Below are 17,452 nucleotides of genomic sequence, written 5' to 3' on the forward strand. Positions count from 1 at the left end.
ACACAAAGCAATATATTGCCATTTCTCCCAATCTTTGGATGGTTTGGATTTTACAAAATATAGGAGGTTTCTGAACCTCTAGACCAGGGGTCCTCAAACTACAGCCCGCAGGCCATATGCGGCCCGCTGAGGACGTTTATGCGGCCCACTGGGTTATGGCAAAATCAGACCGGAAGTGACGTTTGACCTAAACTCGCGTTAGCAATGCACACTTCCGGCACTGGGCTGAGGCGGCAGAGTGTGAGGCGATACCGAGGTGAGGTGAGTTCCCAGGCTGGGGTGTGTGGTGTGGGGAAGGGAGAGAGATGCAGAAGACGGAGAACTGACGGACCGCGGCCTTGTACAGTAACGGCAGCCACCACAACAGTCCGGCCCTCCAACAGTCTGAGGGACAGTGAACTGGCCCCCTATTTAAAAAGTTTGAGGACCCCTGCTCTAGTCACATAACAGAGAACTATTATTTACAGATAAGCCCCCAAGTCATCCATTCCAAGCATGCCACCATCAGATCATAGATCAAACACATTAGTTGTTACTTTTACCATATTCATATATTCAGTATATAATTGTGATTTGTTTTTAAGGGATTACCCTTCTAGCACTTTATTTACATCCTCTGTAAGACACTGTACATCAGAAGAAGGTCCTCATCTTAACGCTAAAACTGAGGCAACATATACACAAACCTTAATTCGGCAGGGTTTCATATCAAATCCCCTGAGGTATCCCAAGTAAAATAGGAACATAGAGTTTTGTGCCAGCAAGAACAACTCTAGTTATATGCACAAGACCTTCTCTGCCCATCTTAAAATTTTTCTGTTGGTTACACCAGTCATGGGATGCTGAAGTTGGGAGATCTTACATTCTTAAAACGCCTAATGCCACCCTTAAAAGAATATTGTACTGAATCTTACCTGTTTCAGATTGTCAGCTAGAAATACAAAATACACACAGCAGAACCCCAGCTGAGTGAGAATCAAGAAAAACCCCACTATATGTCTGAAAAGAATAAAAGATATGCCATTTATAGACTTACATCATCATAACAATTCAGCATGTTTGAAATACTTCAACTGAAATTTCAGAAATGTTGTCTGCAAGCATTACAACTTCACACTTCAGCCCTTATGGTTCCAGAAATTTGAAACCATGCTGGCAAAACTCACGAAAAGGTCAGAAACAAGGAGGCAATTAAGAAAGCTTAAATATACTGCTCAACACTAGATTTATCAAATTGGCATATCAATGCCTTAAGGATCCACTCAAGTTCTTCACACAGCGAGAACTTGCAATAAGCATAGTATACCTAATCAACCATAGTTAGCTGTCTGTCAGATTCATAGAAGTGATAAGCTGATTCCATATATGCAGACTCTATACTAACCAGGCCAGTGTGGGAGTGGGTGCTCCCCATCCTGGAAGTCAGACAGTGGCTCATGATTATCTAAACTTCTTTGCTGTCAAACTTGACAAGATGATGGAGACACATGAACTGGTTCTAATTTTTTTCTGTTAGTTTAAGGCAACCACTAGGAATTTTGAATCATGTCAGGGAAAATGCTAGAGAGAGAGAAGATTTAACCCTTTTCTGATTCAAATGCCTTCCCCCCCCATCCCGAAGAAAACCCCTGCTGCCTGCCCTACGAGGAAAAGCACGCACACGCACACACACCTCGCATCACTTTGAATTTTATAAAAACATCTCCTGCCAGCTCCTGTTTCCTCCACTGCTATTGAAACAATCCAAATCAGCTCTCTTGTTTTATAAAAACTACATCCCACTTTCCCATTTCAAACACTCTTTACATACACAGACTACTTATACCACTCAACCAGACTATACTTCCCCAAATGCAAATAAGACATATACCTTCCCCAAATGGAGTGATTCCTGAGCCAGGCACTGGGGCTGGCTTCCAGCCCATGCATCACAGCATCCCCATAATCCACAAACGGTTTTTGGTGTCTGGAGAGAGGAGAGAAAAAAAGTACATTTAAATTTGTTGATCTGCTTGCTGTAGAATCATTTGCTTGGTCGGGGGGGGGGGGGTTGCAGGAAGAAGCACATTGTGTTGTAACAAAAGCACCATCATATAGATGTATTTCTGCATCATGTTAAACCTTCACTGTTTTTCCTGCTTAACCTAGGCAAGATAGTCAAGAGCTACAAAGCTCTAAAAATATGCTCCAGTCATTTCACATGCATGCACTCAAGGTGAAGATGGAAGACACTGCAATACTATTTGAACCTAAGCTAGATAAATTTGCAACACAGTTGTGTGCCTACAACTGCTGGAACAGCATTATGGATCAAAAACTTCTCATGCAGTCCCTGAAGTACTTCCACTTCTCCATGGTGTGATCCCACACGTGAGACAGAGAAAAGCAGATCTAAACCTGATTAGTTTCTACTTTGCTGAGGTTCCTACATCCATGCAGGACTGTGCCTACATGTCAAAACACTGAATTAAGTGGAGGCAGAGAAAACAGGCACACAGAATATACATGAGTATATGTCTAACAAACATGCATGGCTCATCACATTGCCCGGGGGCGGGGGGGGGAGGTATCTTTAACATTGTGGCTGTGGTCCAGAAGGCTGCCTGCTGCTGCACAAGGCATGCAGATGTTTTTAAGGGAACTTGGAAATCAGGGTTTTTTACATCTTGTGCAAGTGGATCAGAACAGTACAAGTAACTATTCTTGTGGCTGTTGAATAAAAACACACCACAGTCCAATGTACAAAGCATTAGAAATGCTTGGCTTCAAGACCAGCTTAGCCTGGACTCTGTGAATGTCCTTGGGCAAGCTGCCACCTGTCAACTGCAATCTCCCTAATAAATAAGTAATTTTTCATCCCTATCTCACCCATTTGGTGCAAGCTGCCATCTGTCCACCTTAGTTCCCTCAACAGTTAGTTTTTTATCCCTATCTCACAGGTTTGGTACAAGAGAAAATACAAGAACAGTGCTCTAGAAGCATAAGACTCAGTACTTAGTTCGACATCTGCTCAAAAATTGGAAGTGGTCAACAGAAAGGAGGAAGATGCTGCCAAGGAAACTAAGGCTGCTTTCTGTGCAAAACGGCAAGACTTGGGTACTTTTGTCTTACTTGTTGCAGAAATGGTGGGCACATTTCACCAGGATATGCATACAGTGCACAGCGATTATTCCAATCACAAGCAAACTGATAGGGCCTATCTAAACAATGTGAAAAGGAGAAGAGGATTAAGAGCACACTCTTATGGTCAAAATAAGAAATGCAATATTTCTTTCAGTAAAACCGAACATTTGACCAAGAACTAGAAACATCCTGCAAACCCCCCCTCCAATCCTCATTTTCATCTCTTTATAATCTCATCTTGTTGCCATTTTGGCATACTGACATTGCTTTGCATTTAATTTGCATAAAACCCACTCAGTCTCCCCACCCCCTGCTCTTTTCTCAAAGTCCAGAACCTTGAGTCTTCAGATTCACTTTTCCCCTCCTTTTAGGAGGCCTTCATGCATCTGTCATCCCAACTTCTGGATGCTGCTAAATTATTTTTTGATGTCTCACCCTACTGCAAAGGCTTTGGTTTACTGTTATTTCATTTCTCAAGTTTTACTTCTTTTTTATGCTCACTTTTTTAATCGTTTTATTCTTGTGTACCAGATTCTGCCTGTATTTCTCCTTCAATACCCTTCTTTCCTTACTGGATCCAATTGCAAATACTTTGGTTTTTAAACTTCCTCCTTCCTCAGTCCCCTGCCTTTCTTTCCTTCATAGCTTGTTCAATGGTATTCCATTCTCCAAATTATAAGAACATAAGAGAAGCCATGTTGGATCAGGCAAATGGCCCATCCAGTCCAACATTCTGTGTCACACAGTGGCCAAAATATATATTGGCCACCTCGGCAGTGAATTCCACATGTTAATCATCCTTTGGGTGAAGGAGTACTTCCTTTTATCCGTTTTAACCTGTCTGCTCAGCAATTTCATCGAATGCCCACGAGTTCTTGTATTGTGAGAAAGGGAGAAAAGTACTTCTTTCTCTACTTTCTCCATCCCATGAATTATCTTGTAAACCTCTATGAGTGGCTCAAACTGGTCGAAAATAGTGGACATATGTTTCAAAATTAGTATTTCTGATTAATGTTTCCATCCATTTCAGGGCCACCAATATCTTTCTCTTCTGTGTGTTTTAACCACATGTGAGCACAGAGGGCATGAACCAAAGTAAGTGCCATTTTAGTCTCACTGATGGTAGTGGAAAAGTTTAGCGCATGCTTAGCTTTTCTATTAATATCTATCACATGTCAAAAAGCATACGTTTGGCTAGATCAAGCCCATACCTTTTCTGCTAACCCTCTAAGCTGCCTTTTAAAATTCTATTCCATTTCCAAATCACCTTGTTTGCCATCTTGGACTTCTGTGGTCAGGGATTATTTACTGTAACTATATATGGCACCTAGTATTGAAAGGCCCTGTCCTGGATTGTCTAGGCTAGGCCAGTCTCATCGGATCTCAGAAGCTAAGCGGGGTTTGCCTGGTCAGTGTTTGGATGAAAGACTGCCAAGGAATTCCAGGATCACTACACAGAAGAAGGCAATGCAAAACCACTTCTGTTAGTCTCTTGCCTTGAAGACGCAATGGGGTTGTCATAAATCGGCTATGATTTGATGGCACCTTGCATACACACACTGTACTAAAAGGTAATTATTATTATTATTTAAAATAGGCTCCCAGTTTGTATCTAAATGCTTTTGTTTTGATTTAACATCGCTTAATTGTAGCTTATGTGATCTTGAGTACATGTCCCCAAAGAACCTGGTAAGGTGGGGAAAGTTAAAGACATTGTGTGCTGCTAACTTCAGGAAGTGTTCAGAAGTTATGACCTACATACCTTTTTCTTATGATATAATTATATGGATGACAGATACATTGTTTAATAAGCTGAACTGAACTGATGTTGTGTAAAGTACAAAACAAGAACTTCCCTATAGCTAGACGACTTGCTGGTTTCGGTTAGAACTTATTGTAAGCAAAGAAAGGAAAGGACACTGAAACTATCTTTAGCTTAGTTTAGGTGTTCTTAACGTGTAAAGTAGGAAATGTAAAGTAGCTCTGCAACTGCTGTCTTCTTTTTGATTGGACAGCACTAAGCACATGCTTTCTAACGGTCTGTTCTCCATGTCACTTTCATCCTAGACTGAAGTAGGACACTGCTTTCAAAGCAAGCCAGGCCAACTCCGATAAATAGGAATGGCACCTCCCCCATACTTGCATGTAAGGAGACATACTCCATCTCTGCCTGCCTGGTTAGCAGAAGCAGACCCCATGGAGGGACATAGTAATGGGGAGAAATGGCCCATGCCTTAATTAGGCCTCCTTGTCACTCCCCTATGGTTTCAGGCTGACCAAGAGTTCAAATGGTAGCCTACCAAGCACTTGATGGTTACACTTTACAGGTAGCTAGGGATGGTAAACTCATTTTCCTTCTAACAGCTTCCCTGAACCATCAGCCCCAAATATCATTCCTTAGCCCAGAGAAATACACAGGGTTAATGAAACCAGCAAACAAGAATCAGTTTCTATAAGAAGCAACCAAGAAGGATCACTTTATTCCAACATTTAGAAAAATTTAAATTCAGCAGCATTAATTACATTTAATATAATTGGAATACATTAAATCTTACCACAATGCCAGCATTTTTCACAGCTAATGGGAGCCCCAGCAAGCCTGTGCCGATGTTCCCTTTCAAGAGGTGTATTAAGGTTTGAAACCATCTGAGGGGGACAAAAGAAATCATCAAGCACAGGGCTTCCCAAACTTGTTGAGCCTGTGGGCTCCTTCAGAATTTTGCAAAGGGACAGTGGGTACCTACTACAAAATAGCTGCCACAGGGTACTGGGGACAGTCACATAATTTGTGAAGCTGTCAAGCATCCTCTTCTAGCAGAGGCAGCTGCACTCCCTCCAGACACAAAGGTGATGCCTCCGGGGTTCTTTAGAAGCACCTGCTTCTCAAACAAGGTAGAGGAAAGCCAGGGCTCACACTTTGTGTTGGGGAAAAGATGCTTTGTCCCCCCCCCCAAAAGGCACCATCTTGGGGATCATTGATCAAGCATCTTATAGACCAGGGGTGGCCAAACTGTGGCTCGGGAGCCACATATGGCTCTTTCACACATATTGTGTGGCTCCTGAAGCCGTCACCACCCTGTGGCCAGTTTGGAGAAGGCATTTCTCTCTTTAAATCACTTCTCTAAGCCAAGCCAGCTGGTGGCTTGGAGAATGCATTTAAAGTTAAAGTTGCTTTCTTTCCACCTCTCTCCCTCCTCCATCATCCATCTATTTGCCTGCCTTCTTGCCTTGTGGCTCTCAAACATCTGACGCTCATGTCTTGCAGCTCTCAAACATCTGACGTTTATTATATGTGGCTCTTACATTAAGCAAGTTTGGCCACCCCTGTTATAGACACATCCCAACATCTACCTTCAAAGTCAACTCAGTCCTAGAAAATAGCCTCAGCTTCCTCCCAGGCAGAGGCTGCAGTCCACATGAATTTCAGCAGTAAAACTTTTTTTCAGAAAGGTCACATGTTCAATACAATAGAGAACATATTATCAGAACATACTGATCTATATCAGAACTTCATTTTTTAAGAGGGAGAAGAGGCATTTGCTTTAAGGGAAGGATTAAGAAGCAATAATACATTTTACAATTTGGAGGCATCACTTCTCCAAGAAACAAACCATGCGTTCATTATTTTTTTGCTTCAGCAAAACCTAAATGTTTCCTAAACACAGCTATTACAGATCAGGAACTCTGCGCTGGGGACTCCAAGTGATCCAGTACATAAATCAAGAGCATGCAAACCATGTTTATTTTGGTCTGGTTCAGTACATAAAGTGTGGGCAAGGAACAGCTAATCCACATTCAGAACAGTCTGGAGAAAATAATGTGAAGGGATAACACATTTTAGAAAAAGGCATGCTTGCTAGTCATGTTTTCCCAAAGGAATAAGGAACCAGACTAAATGCCAGTTCTAGACCTGGATTATCTGAAACTTGCCCAGAATGAAGGACAAGGGCGTGGCTATGCTTACCCACAATTAAAATAAGTTTCATTCAATCATACATAAGAGGTTATTCATTATTTCATAATTATATCCTGAAATACACTTAAATGATCAAATGATCTACTCCCATCCTGCTAGAAGTAACTTATGTGTCAACATACATAAACTCCGAACAAAAATGCTTACGTTGTCCCATCTGCTTCTCCAAATCGCTGGTAGGATGATGGCGAGGAAAAGCCACTTAAGCCCTCTGGGGGGCTGCTTTGAGGAGAAGCTTCTGTCGAACTGTAGTCATTGTAGTCTTCACTGCGTAACCTCCTGGCAGACATCGTGGCTGCAGGGGAAGCAACAGCAGAAACCATAGCTCCTCTTAACTCAATGTTGCCTCCTTGGGATGCTGCTGTGTTCATTGCCTGAGGTTTCCCTGGATGTGACATTGCTGCTGTATGACTGCTCTGCTTCTATTACTTGAACAGGTTCTGCCTGGAAGTGTTATATAGTGACACACACCCCTGACCCGCATTGTGAGTTGCATCAGTGGCACACTCGGAGGAAAACTCCAAATCAATGAAGAGCACTTAACTGTAATTATAATGAGTGTCAAAGTCCAACACCCACACGTTTTTTCCTCAAAGAAAAAAAAGCTGCCGAGGTGGGGGGTGGGGTGGAAATATCTCCTCTTCGTTTGTTCATCCATTACCACTACCCTTAGATGTGCTCATCATAAGAATCTAAAGTTAGCAAACTGTACCATTTGTATTAGTTTTCCCCAGCAAGAGGTACACTCTGCACTCCACAAAGATTGTGGGAAGATGACATCTATTTCCGCGGTTTGCAGTTTGCCTCTGAAACATATGAATAATAAAGGCATAACTCTCCATCATCTAGTTTAAGACAGTGATCCTTAGATTTCAGGAGCCAGAAAAAGAGATCCATGGTCTGAATTAAGCAAAGACCTTGTCTTTCTCCCCTTCGGAGTTTCCAGCCATTTTTAAAATGACACAATTCTGTCAGGGACTCCCCTTCCCAGATGTGTGTTGGCCACTCTGAGTCCATCTTGGCTAAATTCACTCTGGGAGCCACTTTAGAAGCTGGCAATGCCATGCTTTGGAGAAGGTGAGGCCAAGGCACCCCTCAGGCTATGCTAATGAGTGGCCCAAACTTTTGGAGGGAGAGATTCACTGATGGGACATCTGCATCTGAGAGCCAGTTTGGTGTAGTGGCTAAGTGCATGGACTCTTATCTGGGAGAACCGGGTTTGATTCCCCACTCCTCCACATGCAACTGCTGGAGTAACCCTGGGTCAGTCATAATCTGCCAGATGCTGTTCTGCAGAGAGCAGTTTCTGTCAGAGCTCTCAGCTCCACCTACCTCACAGGGTGTCTGTTGTGAGGAAGGGAAGGAAAAGGAGATTATAAACTGCTCTGAGACTCCTTCAGGTAGTGAAGGGCGAGGTATAAATCCAATCTCCACTTCTTCTTTTGCATGCCTATTCAGGCACCTACCTAGATTTCATCAGCAAGCGCAATTCTTCCTGAGTACAAATCTAATTACTATCAAGCAACCAGGTGGGCTTGATTACATCTACTAGCTTTGCCTGAAGGTCTCCTCCCAACCTGTCTCAAGCATGTGGGTGCAGCTTCAGCCTTACAAGCCCTTTTGTCCACTCTGCCTAGATACAAGTATATTTTGTTACCTCTATGGGCAGTGCCCCTTCCTAACTTAAAGTCAGAAAACCCACAGATTCTCATCCTGAACTCACCCTGAATCCCTAGAGCAGAGGAGTCAAACATGCGGCCTGGGGGCTGAATCAGGCCCCCAGGGGGCTCCTATCAGGTCCCTGTACAGCTGTCATCTGCTTCCTTCTCCCCCTCTCTTGCTTCCTTCTGCATCACAGCTTACTCAATTACACAGGAGTTACAGAGCAAAACCTCTATTTTCTCCAGAACTTCCATTGCCCAGTTCCCTGGATCCCATGGGAGAAATACAAAGAAAGCACCTTTAAGACCAATGAGTGCTAATGTTTTAAGCATGTTTTCTCTTAAGGGTTTTTTTATTTAATTGAGTTTGTCTGCATCTTTTATAAAGTTTATATCTCTGCTACTTAATCTTAAATAGGTACACACATGGTCCAGCCCGGCCTGACAAGGTCTCATTTATGCCAGATCAGGCCCTCATAACAAATTAGTTTGACACCCCTGCTAGAGTTTACAATCATTTCTTTGGTTTTCTTTTACACAAGCTACTACAGTTCTGCGAGGCAAAATTATGCATTCTTACCCACTGGAACCAGCACGTCTTCTTACTATTACCTTGGGACTCTGAGAATGTCCTAAAGGTCCCTAACACTGATTCCCTGGATCAGGGATCCCCAACCTTTTTGAGCCTGCAGGCATGTTTGGAATTCTGATATGGCACAGTGGGTGCAGCAACAAAATGACTGCCATAAAATGGCTGCTGCAGGAGGTAAAGACAGCCACAAAATTATCGCCACAGCTTAACTTCAGTAATAGTGTGGGCATTTGTGCTGAGGTGGCAGCTGATGCCAAAGCAACATTTTAAAAAATCTGTACAGCCAATCAAATCTCCAATAGTCAGTCAGATGCCTTGGTGGCCTCACCCACTTTCTGGAGCCAGAAAAGGTGTCAGCAGGCACCACGGCACCTACAGGCACCACAATGGAGACTCGTGCCCTGAACCATCTATACAGACAACATAATACATCCAGCTCACAGACTGCAGATAGGTGAACCCCTTTCTTTGTTCACTCCTTTTCTCTTGAACACTCTCCTTTCCCCTTCTTTAAATCCACCCCCCTCTCTCTCACTCCTCTTTGTGGCCATTCCTGGGTGAAGAGTTCCCACAGTCAGAGGCTTGGCTCTGGCTTAATTTCTCTTTCTCTACTTTCATACAATTCTTCATATACACATTCTTCTTAACATAACAAATGCGCTGCTCTTATGCTTGAGTATCTTTTCAATTTCTGCACTCCAATACTTCCCTCAATAAATTCAAAACCTTGCTTTGGAAAAGAACTTGTTTCGTGGTTATTTGTAGCCTATTAGAGCAGGGGTGTCAAATGTCCGGCCCACAGGCCTAAACCCCCTGCCCAGGGTTTTAATCAGGCCTGCGGGACTCTTTTCTCCCCCCTGCCTTGTCTTTGCTGGCTGCAACAGGAAGCAAAGCTGCAAGGAAAACATTGAATGGATTTTCTATTAAGGTTACTGTGCCCAGATAGATGGGGCCCAGAGACCTTAATAGAAAATCCATTCCACATTTTCCTTGCAACTTTGTCTGTGCTGCAGTATGTTTCAATGGAGTAGAGATAGTTTCACTTTCATGGTTCCTATAGCCAGCTGAAACTCATGCTTCCTGCAGTTGTGTTCTTGCAAATAAAGGGCTGATGCTTTAAGCCAGCTTGTCTCTGCTGACCTGACCTAGTGAGTACTCAAACCTGGGGACCCACAGTCAAAGGGGGATATTACACTGGAGAGTCAGGGGAGAGAGTAGACCCCCATCTGGGGAGGGAGGACAGAAGCTTACAATGCCATTTCATTGTTTTCCCAGGCTCAGAACATTTTATATTGTAGTTGCTGCTGTGATCCTTGTGTTTTTTCTTGATGTCTTATTTTAAAAATTGCACTGCAAAATCCGACTATTCCCCCACCTTTCCATTTTAAACAAAATACTGCAAGAGTTTTAAGCATGTTTGTATTTTAAGTTAAAAAATAATATCTTTAATTGTGCTTGTCTGTGTCCTTTATAAAATTTATCTCTCCGCTACCTCATTTTATGACATACATGGCCTGGCCCCACAACATCCCATTTGTGTCAGATCCAGCCCTCCTAACAAAGGAGTTCAACACCTCTATAATAGGCACTTCGGGCTTGCCTGCCCACTATCCAAGAACTCTACCAGTCACAAGTGACTAGTTTATATGCCAATGACTTGCACCTTATATCTGTGACCAGTACCATTCAATAATTTCACCAGGAAATTTTTTTAAAAGGTTCCAAATGCTGTCCTGATGCTCCCAACAATTTGTATCATTTATACAAATGAGAAGTGTCCCAATTAGTTCCCATACATATCGACTTGTATTGTAAGCTGTTGGCAAAATCAGTTGTCAAGCTGGGGACAAAGAAACTCTTCCAAATTTGCAATCTGAGTACAGATAATTATACAGCAACAACTGTGCCACCTACTCCTATGGCACTAGGAACACCAAAGCTGAAGCAAAAGCCTCAAATTAGATATTAAAAGTCTGACTAATGCGAATAAATAGACATGGCTTTTTACATCTTTTTTTCCTTGATGAATAATAATTGCCCACTAATAAGCTTCAGCATCATTCTCCTTTGACAAGCAGCCAAATCCACCCCCTCCATCAAGCATACCACTTCTTTGTGCCTCGATTACAGACTGCAACACAGCTGGAAGCCCAAGACCATTTCCACTGCAATCAGCAAGAAAAACTGCTAGAGAAGGTGGAATCTGGAAAAGTACTAGACAAAGGATTACAATCTTAGATATGGGAAATGTTTGCAAAGCAAAGGGGTCACCTGGAGATGGAAGAATCACCTACGCACAGGTCCCTGTTTGACCACAAGTTTGCGTATGCTTACGCAAATGTATAATTTTGTACACAAGATCTCCTAATAAGCTGTCTGGAACTACTGTCTGGAAAGGCCTGATAAACTGCTAGCTGATGCTGAAGGGAATGGGGGACCCCACAGGAGCAGCCTGAGGAAAGATTGGAGAACTCCAGTGGTAGAGAGGAGTAATAAAGATAAATTATATGCTTCTTTTTCTGGGCAGATGTCTTTGATGGCATCTAACCTACATACTTTCATATATTCATATATGTAATGACCACACAAATGCCTATTTTGCCACTGTTTCAGAAAAGTAGCCATGATCTTCAGCAGGACAGCTGAAATGGAACCCAGTAACACCGTTGAGACCAACAAGATTTTTAGGATATAAGATTTTGAGAGTCAAATCTCTGACAAAGGGAGCCTTCTCACAGATGGTTATACCCTGAAAACCTTGGTGGTTTCTGATACTAGTGGACTCTACTCTAATTTGATGTGTGGACTCTTATCTGGGAGAACCAGATTTGATTCCCCACTCCTCCACTTGCAGCTGCTAGAATGGTCTTGGGTCAGCCATAGCTCTCACAGAGCTATCCTTGAAAGGGCAGCTTCTGAGAGAGCTCTCTTAGCCCCACCTACCTTACAGGTGACTGTTGCGGGGGAGGCAAAGGAGACTGTAAGCCGCTCTTGAGATTCAGAGTGGAGGGTGGGATATAAATCCAATATCATCATCTTCTTCTGGCTATTTTGCCACAGTTCTACACTGAAGTCAAAGTATGCTACCGTATCATTTCTATACATCACCATAGCAAACAAAACAAAAAAAATATTTTATTTACTTTTGTACCTCACCTTTCTGCCAATGGGGACAGAAAGTGGCTTATGTCATTCTGCTCTCCTCCATTTTCTCCACACAGCAACCCTGCAACTGTTGAGTTACACATTTGCAGTGTATGGGTTTCCTTCCCTATTCTGATTGCATAATGCATCCTGACTGCATGATCCACAGCCTGATATATAAGCAGTATCACACTTGACACTTTGCACTATACATTACTATGCAACATTGGTTCCATACTGCACTTTGAATTGATTTCCTTGGACCAGATTAGGAAGGTCATTCTTATGGATTTGGCACTAATTAATATAACTTAATTATATGTGTTTATGGTTCTTTTTCAAATATTCTTTATGGGAATGTTACCAGGATACTCTTGAATTGTTTAAGTACACAATTCAGGATATGTATACCTAACTTGGGCAGATAGTGATTTTTTAAATGAGGACTCTAACGCATATATCTGCCTAAAATCATGAATATTGATTAAAAGTTACTTCAAATAGGTATTTTTGAACATATTTCTAGGTAATTCAAATATTGTAAATATTGTACTAAATTTAACAATATTTTTCATCTTCCTCCTTTTTTCTGTATTATAGCACAATTCCAACTTGGTCCTATATTGATTAATTATTGTAAAATTTTTGCAATGTCTGGAGCCATTGTGTAATTTTTATGCTTGCCCACTAAAGAAGGTCATAAGGCCAAAACACATAAGGTCTTTGTAAGAAAGTAGTGTATGATTTTAACCTAAATTGAGGCCATATTAGGGTCTATAATGGTTTTTAAAAATATTTCATAATAAATACATGTATTTTGTATAATTGATATTTATATTCTATATTTATTTATTTAAATATTGGGCCCTCCGATTTGGATTCATTTAACGTTCTAGGTTCTTCATCCATCCAGTTTTTTTTCCCCATGTACTGTTCTTCTAGTACCTGGGAGACCCAAGTTTGAATCCCAACTTGTGTCATGGAAGCTCACTGGGTGACCCTGGGCCAGTCACATATTCTCAGCCTAATTTGCCTCATAGGGTTGTTGCAAAAATAAAGCAGAGGAAAAGATAATGATGTAAATCTCTTTGGACACCCACTGGGGAGAAAGGTGGGGTATAAATGAATTAAATAAAACTGGTCAAGCAACTGTTTTTTTCCTTTTGACAGTCCATTCCAAATGAATTGTTCTCCTGTCTCTCATTTACTGTTGTTACTCTCGCCTTTCCTTCTTGTTCCCTCTCTCCAAACTTACCAATTACAGTGAATGAGTTCTGCTAGCAACTTCCAAATCAGCTTAGGAAAACATCAAGAACATAAGAGAAGCCATGTTGGATCAGGCCAATGGCCCATCCAGTCCAACACTCTGTGTCACACAGTGGCCAAAATTTTTTATACACACACATATACACACACACACACTGTGGCTAATAGCCACTGATGGACCTCTGCTCCATATTTTTATCTAACCCCCTCTTGAAACTGGCTATGCTTGTAGCTGCTACCACCTCCTGTGGCAGTGAATCCCACATGTTAATCACCCTTTGGGTGAAGAAGTACTTCCTTTTATCCGTTCTAACTTGACTGCTCAGCAATTTCATCGAATGCCCACGAGTTCTTGTATTGTGAGAAAGGGAGAAAAGTACTTCTTTCTCTACTTTCTCCATCCCATGCATAATCTTGTAAACCTCTATCATGTCACCCCGCAGTCGATGTTTCTCCAAGCTAAAGAGCCCCAAGCGTTTTAACCTTTCTTCATAGGGAAAGTGTTCAAACCCTTTAATCATTCTAGTTGCCCTTTTCTGGCCTTTTTCCAATGCTATAATATCCTTTTTGAGGTGCGGTGACCAGAATTGCACACAGTACTCCAAATGAGACCGCACCATCAATTTATACAAGGGCAAATTCTGATAATACCTTCCCTTTCTTTGTATTCCTTCTAGATCCTAACATAGCTGAATGATTCCCAAGCAATTTTTATTTTCAAATAAAGTAACAATGAACTTGTGTGCCAAGCAGCCCTGATCTGCCTCTTAATAGCTAAGCTAGTAATCACACCACCACCCCATCAAAAACTACCCGACAACAGTTTAAATTGCACATCCTAGCATACATACAGCTCTTCTTTCTTTTTCAGGATAAGTTATGCACAAGTTCTATGTTTCCCAAATGATCATAGAACACTTCCCATATAAACAGAACAAAATTATTTGTAGTACTCATACATTAAACTAAACCCATGTGTATGCACCTCCCCCTTCACCATATCATTAAACTGGGACGTAGCTCATGTCCCAGTTTAAACCATGCGCTTGGTTTTCTGAAATACACTGACATTTTGCTCCTCTTTCTTACCATTACAGAACACCAGCCCTTCCCACACCGATTGCATTTTGCATACACATCCCACCACAGCACGTGCAAGCATTACCATTGCAAGCATACCCCCCCCCCCCCCCATTAACCCACATCACCAACAAAACCTGGAAAATACCTATACCTTTAACAGCTGTGACTGGGGAAACTCCGGCAGGTACTCCATTTGCCATCAATTCACCTCCGTGACAGAAATCTCCATGTTAAATACCTGCTATCAGCTTAGCAGTTGCGCACTCAAGAACATTACTGGGCGGGAGATTGGGTCTGCACATCACTCACCTGGCGCCCCTTTCCCTTGTTCTAGCTGTCAGTGCCTAGGGCAGGCATTCACAAAATCCTATATACGTCTCTTGTCCGGACTCCTGCTCTCCCCCGCATCCAGACTGTATCCCACCACCAATGACCAGCTCCCACCCCTCCCCTGCATGAGCCTCCATCCGGGCACCACGACGCCTCTACGCGCCAGCCCCCACCTCCACACCATCGGCTTCTCTTCTTTTCCGCTTTCACCGGCTCTCCCTTTCCATCGTAGCCTCTTCCTGCGGCGGCGTCATCTGACAAAATCACTTTCCCTGCCCATGTGACCACGCCGGTTCCGCCATACCAGTGAGTCAGCTGACCTCTCTCTGAACGCGTCTAGTTCTATTTCCGCCCGAACTGTGATAACTCCTGGGAGGGCGGAAACCAAACAAGAGAAGAGCCGGTTGCTTTTAACGCGCCATCTGGAGGACGATGCATGCCTTGCAACAGAAGATGTTTATTTCCTCGACAGGAGTCGCTGAAAAAAGACAACCATGCTCGAAAAAGCAGAAGGTAGCGAGAAAAGAGGAAGACGGTCGGCCCAACGTGCATGGAATTGACTGACTCTATACAGGAAGCCACGGGCTTTAGTTTGCAAGTGCTGAGCAAGGCTCTTAATACATTTTGGAGGTCATCAAATTCATAGGGTCACTATAAGTCAGAAGCGATTTGACAGCAGTTAACACGCACACAGCCTTGTGTGTAGATAGATCCAGGTGGGCAGTTGTGCTGGTCTGAAGCGATAGAACAAAATAGGAGTCCAGTAGCACCTTTAAGACCAACAAAGTTTTATTCAGAATGTAAGCTTTCATGTGCATGCACACTTCTTCAGACGAGGAATGAAGACGTGCGCATGCACACAAAAGCTTACATTCTGAATAAAACTTTGTTGGTCTTAAAGATGCTACTGGACTCCAACTTTGCAGGTATTGCTGTTTTGAAGAGCTAGGAACAAGCTCGGGAAAGAACCTGTTTGGAAGCAGCAATTTAAAAAGATCCTAAAATCAGAGGGTATTTAGGCTAACAAAGTTTATCCTACAGCAAGGGTGGCCAACGGTAGCTCTCCAGGTGTTTTTTTTTGCCTACAACTCCCATCAGCCCCAGCCATTGGCGATGCTGGCTGGGGCTGACGGGAGTTGCAGGCAAAAACACCTGGAGAGCTACTGTTGTCCACCCCTGTCCTACAGGAATGAAGCAAAACCTTCTGAGATTCCCTTTTCTAATAAAACTCCTTCAATTACAGGAGCTGTTTTCCTTTCTAGGCGAAGAGCTCATTTCCCACCGATACCTCACACCCTTCTCGATCCTGATCTACCACACAGATGCACCACCCTTAAGAAAGTTCACATGGTATTTGTGTATTCAGCATTATCAAACTTCTATTAAAATAAAGCTGAAATATGTTGCACCACATCTTAACCACTAGAAAAGTCTAAATTCTTATCTCTCAGCCTGGAAAGGTGGGAAGTGAAGCCTGCCTCAAAACTGTTGCCTGTCCTTCCAGCACAAGAACCACATATAGAAAGACAATCTAAATATTTTAAGTAAAGAAGAACAAAGGAAGTCTACTGGGTGCACTGTTTCGGACTATGGGGGCTGCAGCCTACTACATGCTTGTGCTGACACAGGGATCAGAACTCTTGGTGCACAGCTGGAATTCTTATATTCATTGCACTGGTGTCCATGGGAAGAAAAGCTGCCTTTCCCTCACCACATGAACCCTATGCTTCTAGTGGTGTACTACAGCACTCACCCCCACCCCAGTTGCTCCCTCCAATTCACAATGTAGAGAAGATTCTTCACTGATCACTTCCAAATCATTCATCTCTAACCCTGCAACTCAAGTTGTCTGACCTAGTATAATAATGGCACATTTAGTTCTGGTGGTTTAACATAGCAGTGTGTTTATTTCTCCATCTGATCCCTTTTGGCTTTCTCTCTTTGAGACAATAGCCATCTAGTATGAAAGGACTATATAAACTAAATGTTTACTTTAAAACAATCTGAATGAAGGCAGAAGCAGAACAACAAGCAATCTTCCAATTTAGTCTTCAAGACAACAAACTCCACCTCCTCCCTGTCATGAGGCTCAATGATAGAGGAAAAAACATTTATCACAGCTTCATACACGTAATGTGCATGTAAGGCAGACTTTTGCATACCATGGGGGCACCTGGGTTGTGGAGATAATGCCAAAATAGTGATGTTGTTCCAACGAATATCCTTGTTCACATAAGTGATTATGGAACCAAGTGAAGAATCCTAGCCATATCAATT

The 17,452-nt window shown here is 42.5% G+C and overlaps 1 protein-coding gene across 3 annotated transcripts in view; it reads right to left on the minus strand.

Annotated features, from left to right (window-relative positions):
- LOC132572822 (proton-coupled amino acid transporter 1-like) overlaps positions 1 to 15,463 on the minus strand; it is a 37,331-nt gene extending 21,868 nt beyond the window's left edge. The window contains exons 1-6 of one of the 3 annotated variants that reach the window (XM_060240292.1): positions 15,357 to 15,463; positions 7,247 to 7,394; positions 5,679 to 5,769; positions 3,112 to 3,200; positions 1,871 to 1,966; positions 915 to 999 (exon numbers count right to left, since the gene is read on the minus strand). In XM_060240292.1, coding sequence (XP_060096275.1) covers positions 915 to 999; positions 1,871 to 1,966; positions 3,112 to 3,200; positions 5,679 to 5,769; positions 7,247 to 7,389 — 504 coding nt within the window. In that variant the 5' untranslated portion in view covers positions 7,390 to 7,394; positions 15,357 to 15,463. Of the gene's footprint in view, positions 1 to 914; positions 1,000 to 1,870; positions 1,967 to 3,111; positions 3,201 to 5,678; positions 5,770 to 7,246; positions 7,395 to 15,154; positions 15,223 to 15,348 lie in introns of those variants that run through there. The other 2 variants (XM_060240290.1, XM_060240291.1) reach the window with 2 other exon arrangements.
- Between the last annotated feature and the right edge of the window lie 1,989 nt (positions 15,464 to 17,452).

The sequence above is a fragment of the Heteronotia binoei genome, chromosome 5 (assembly GCF_032191835.1).
Source record: "Heteronotia binoei isolate CCM8104 ecotype False Entrance Well chromosome 5, APGP_CSIRO_Hbin_v1, whole genome shotgun sequence".
Classification (NCBI taxonomy): domain Eukaryota; kingdom Metazoa; phylum Chordata; class Lepidosauria; order Squamata; family Gekkonidae; genus Heteronotia; species Heteronotia binoei.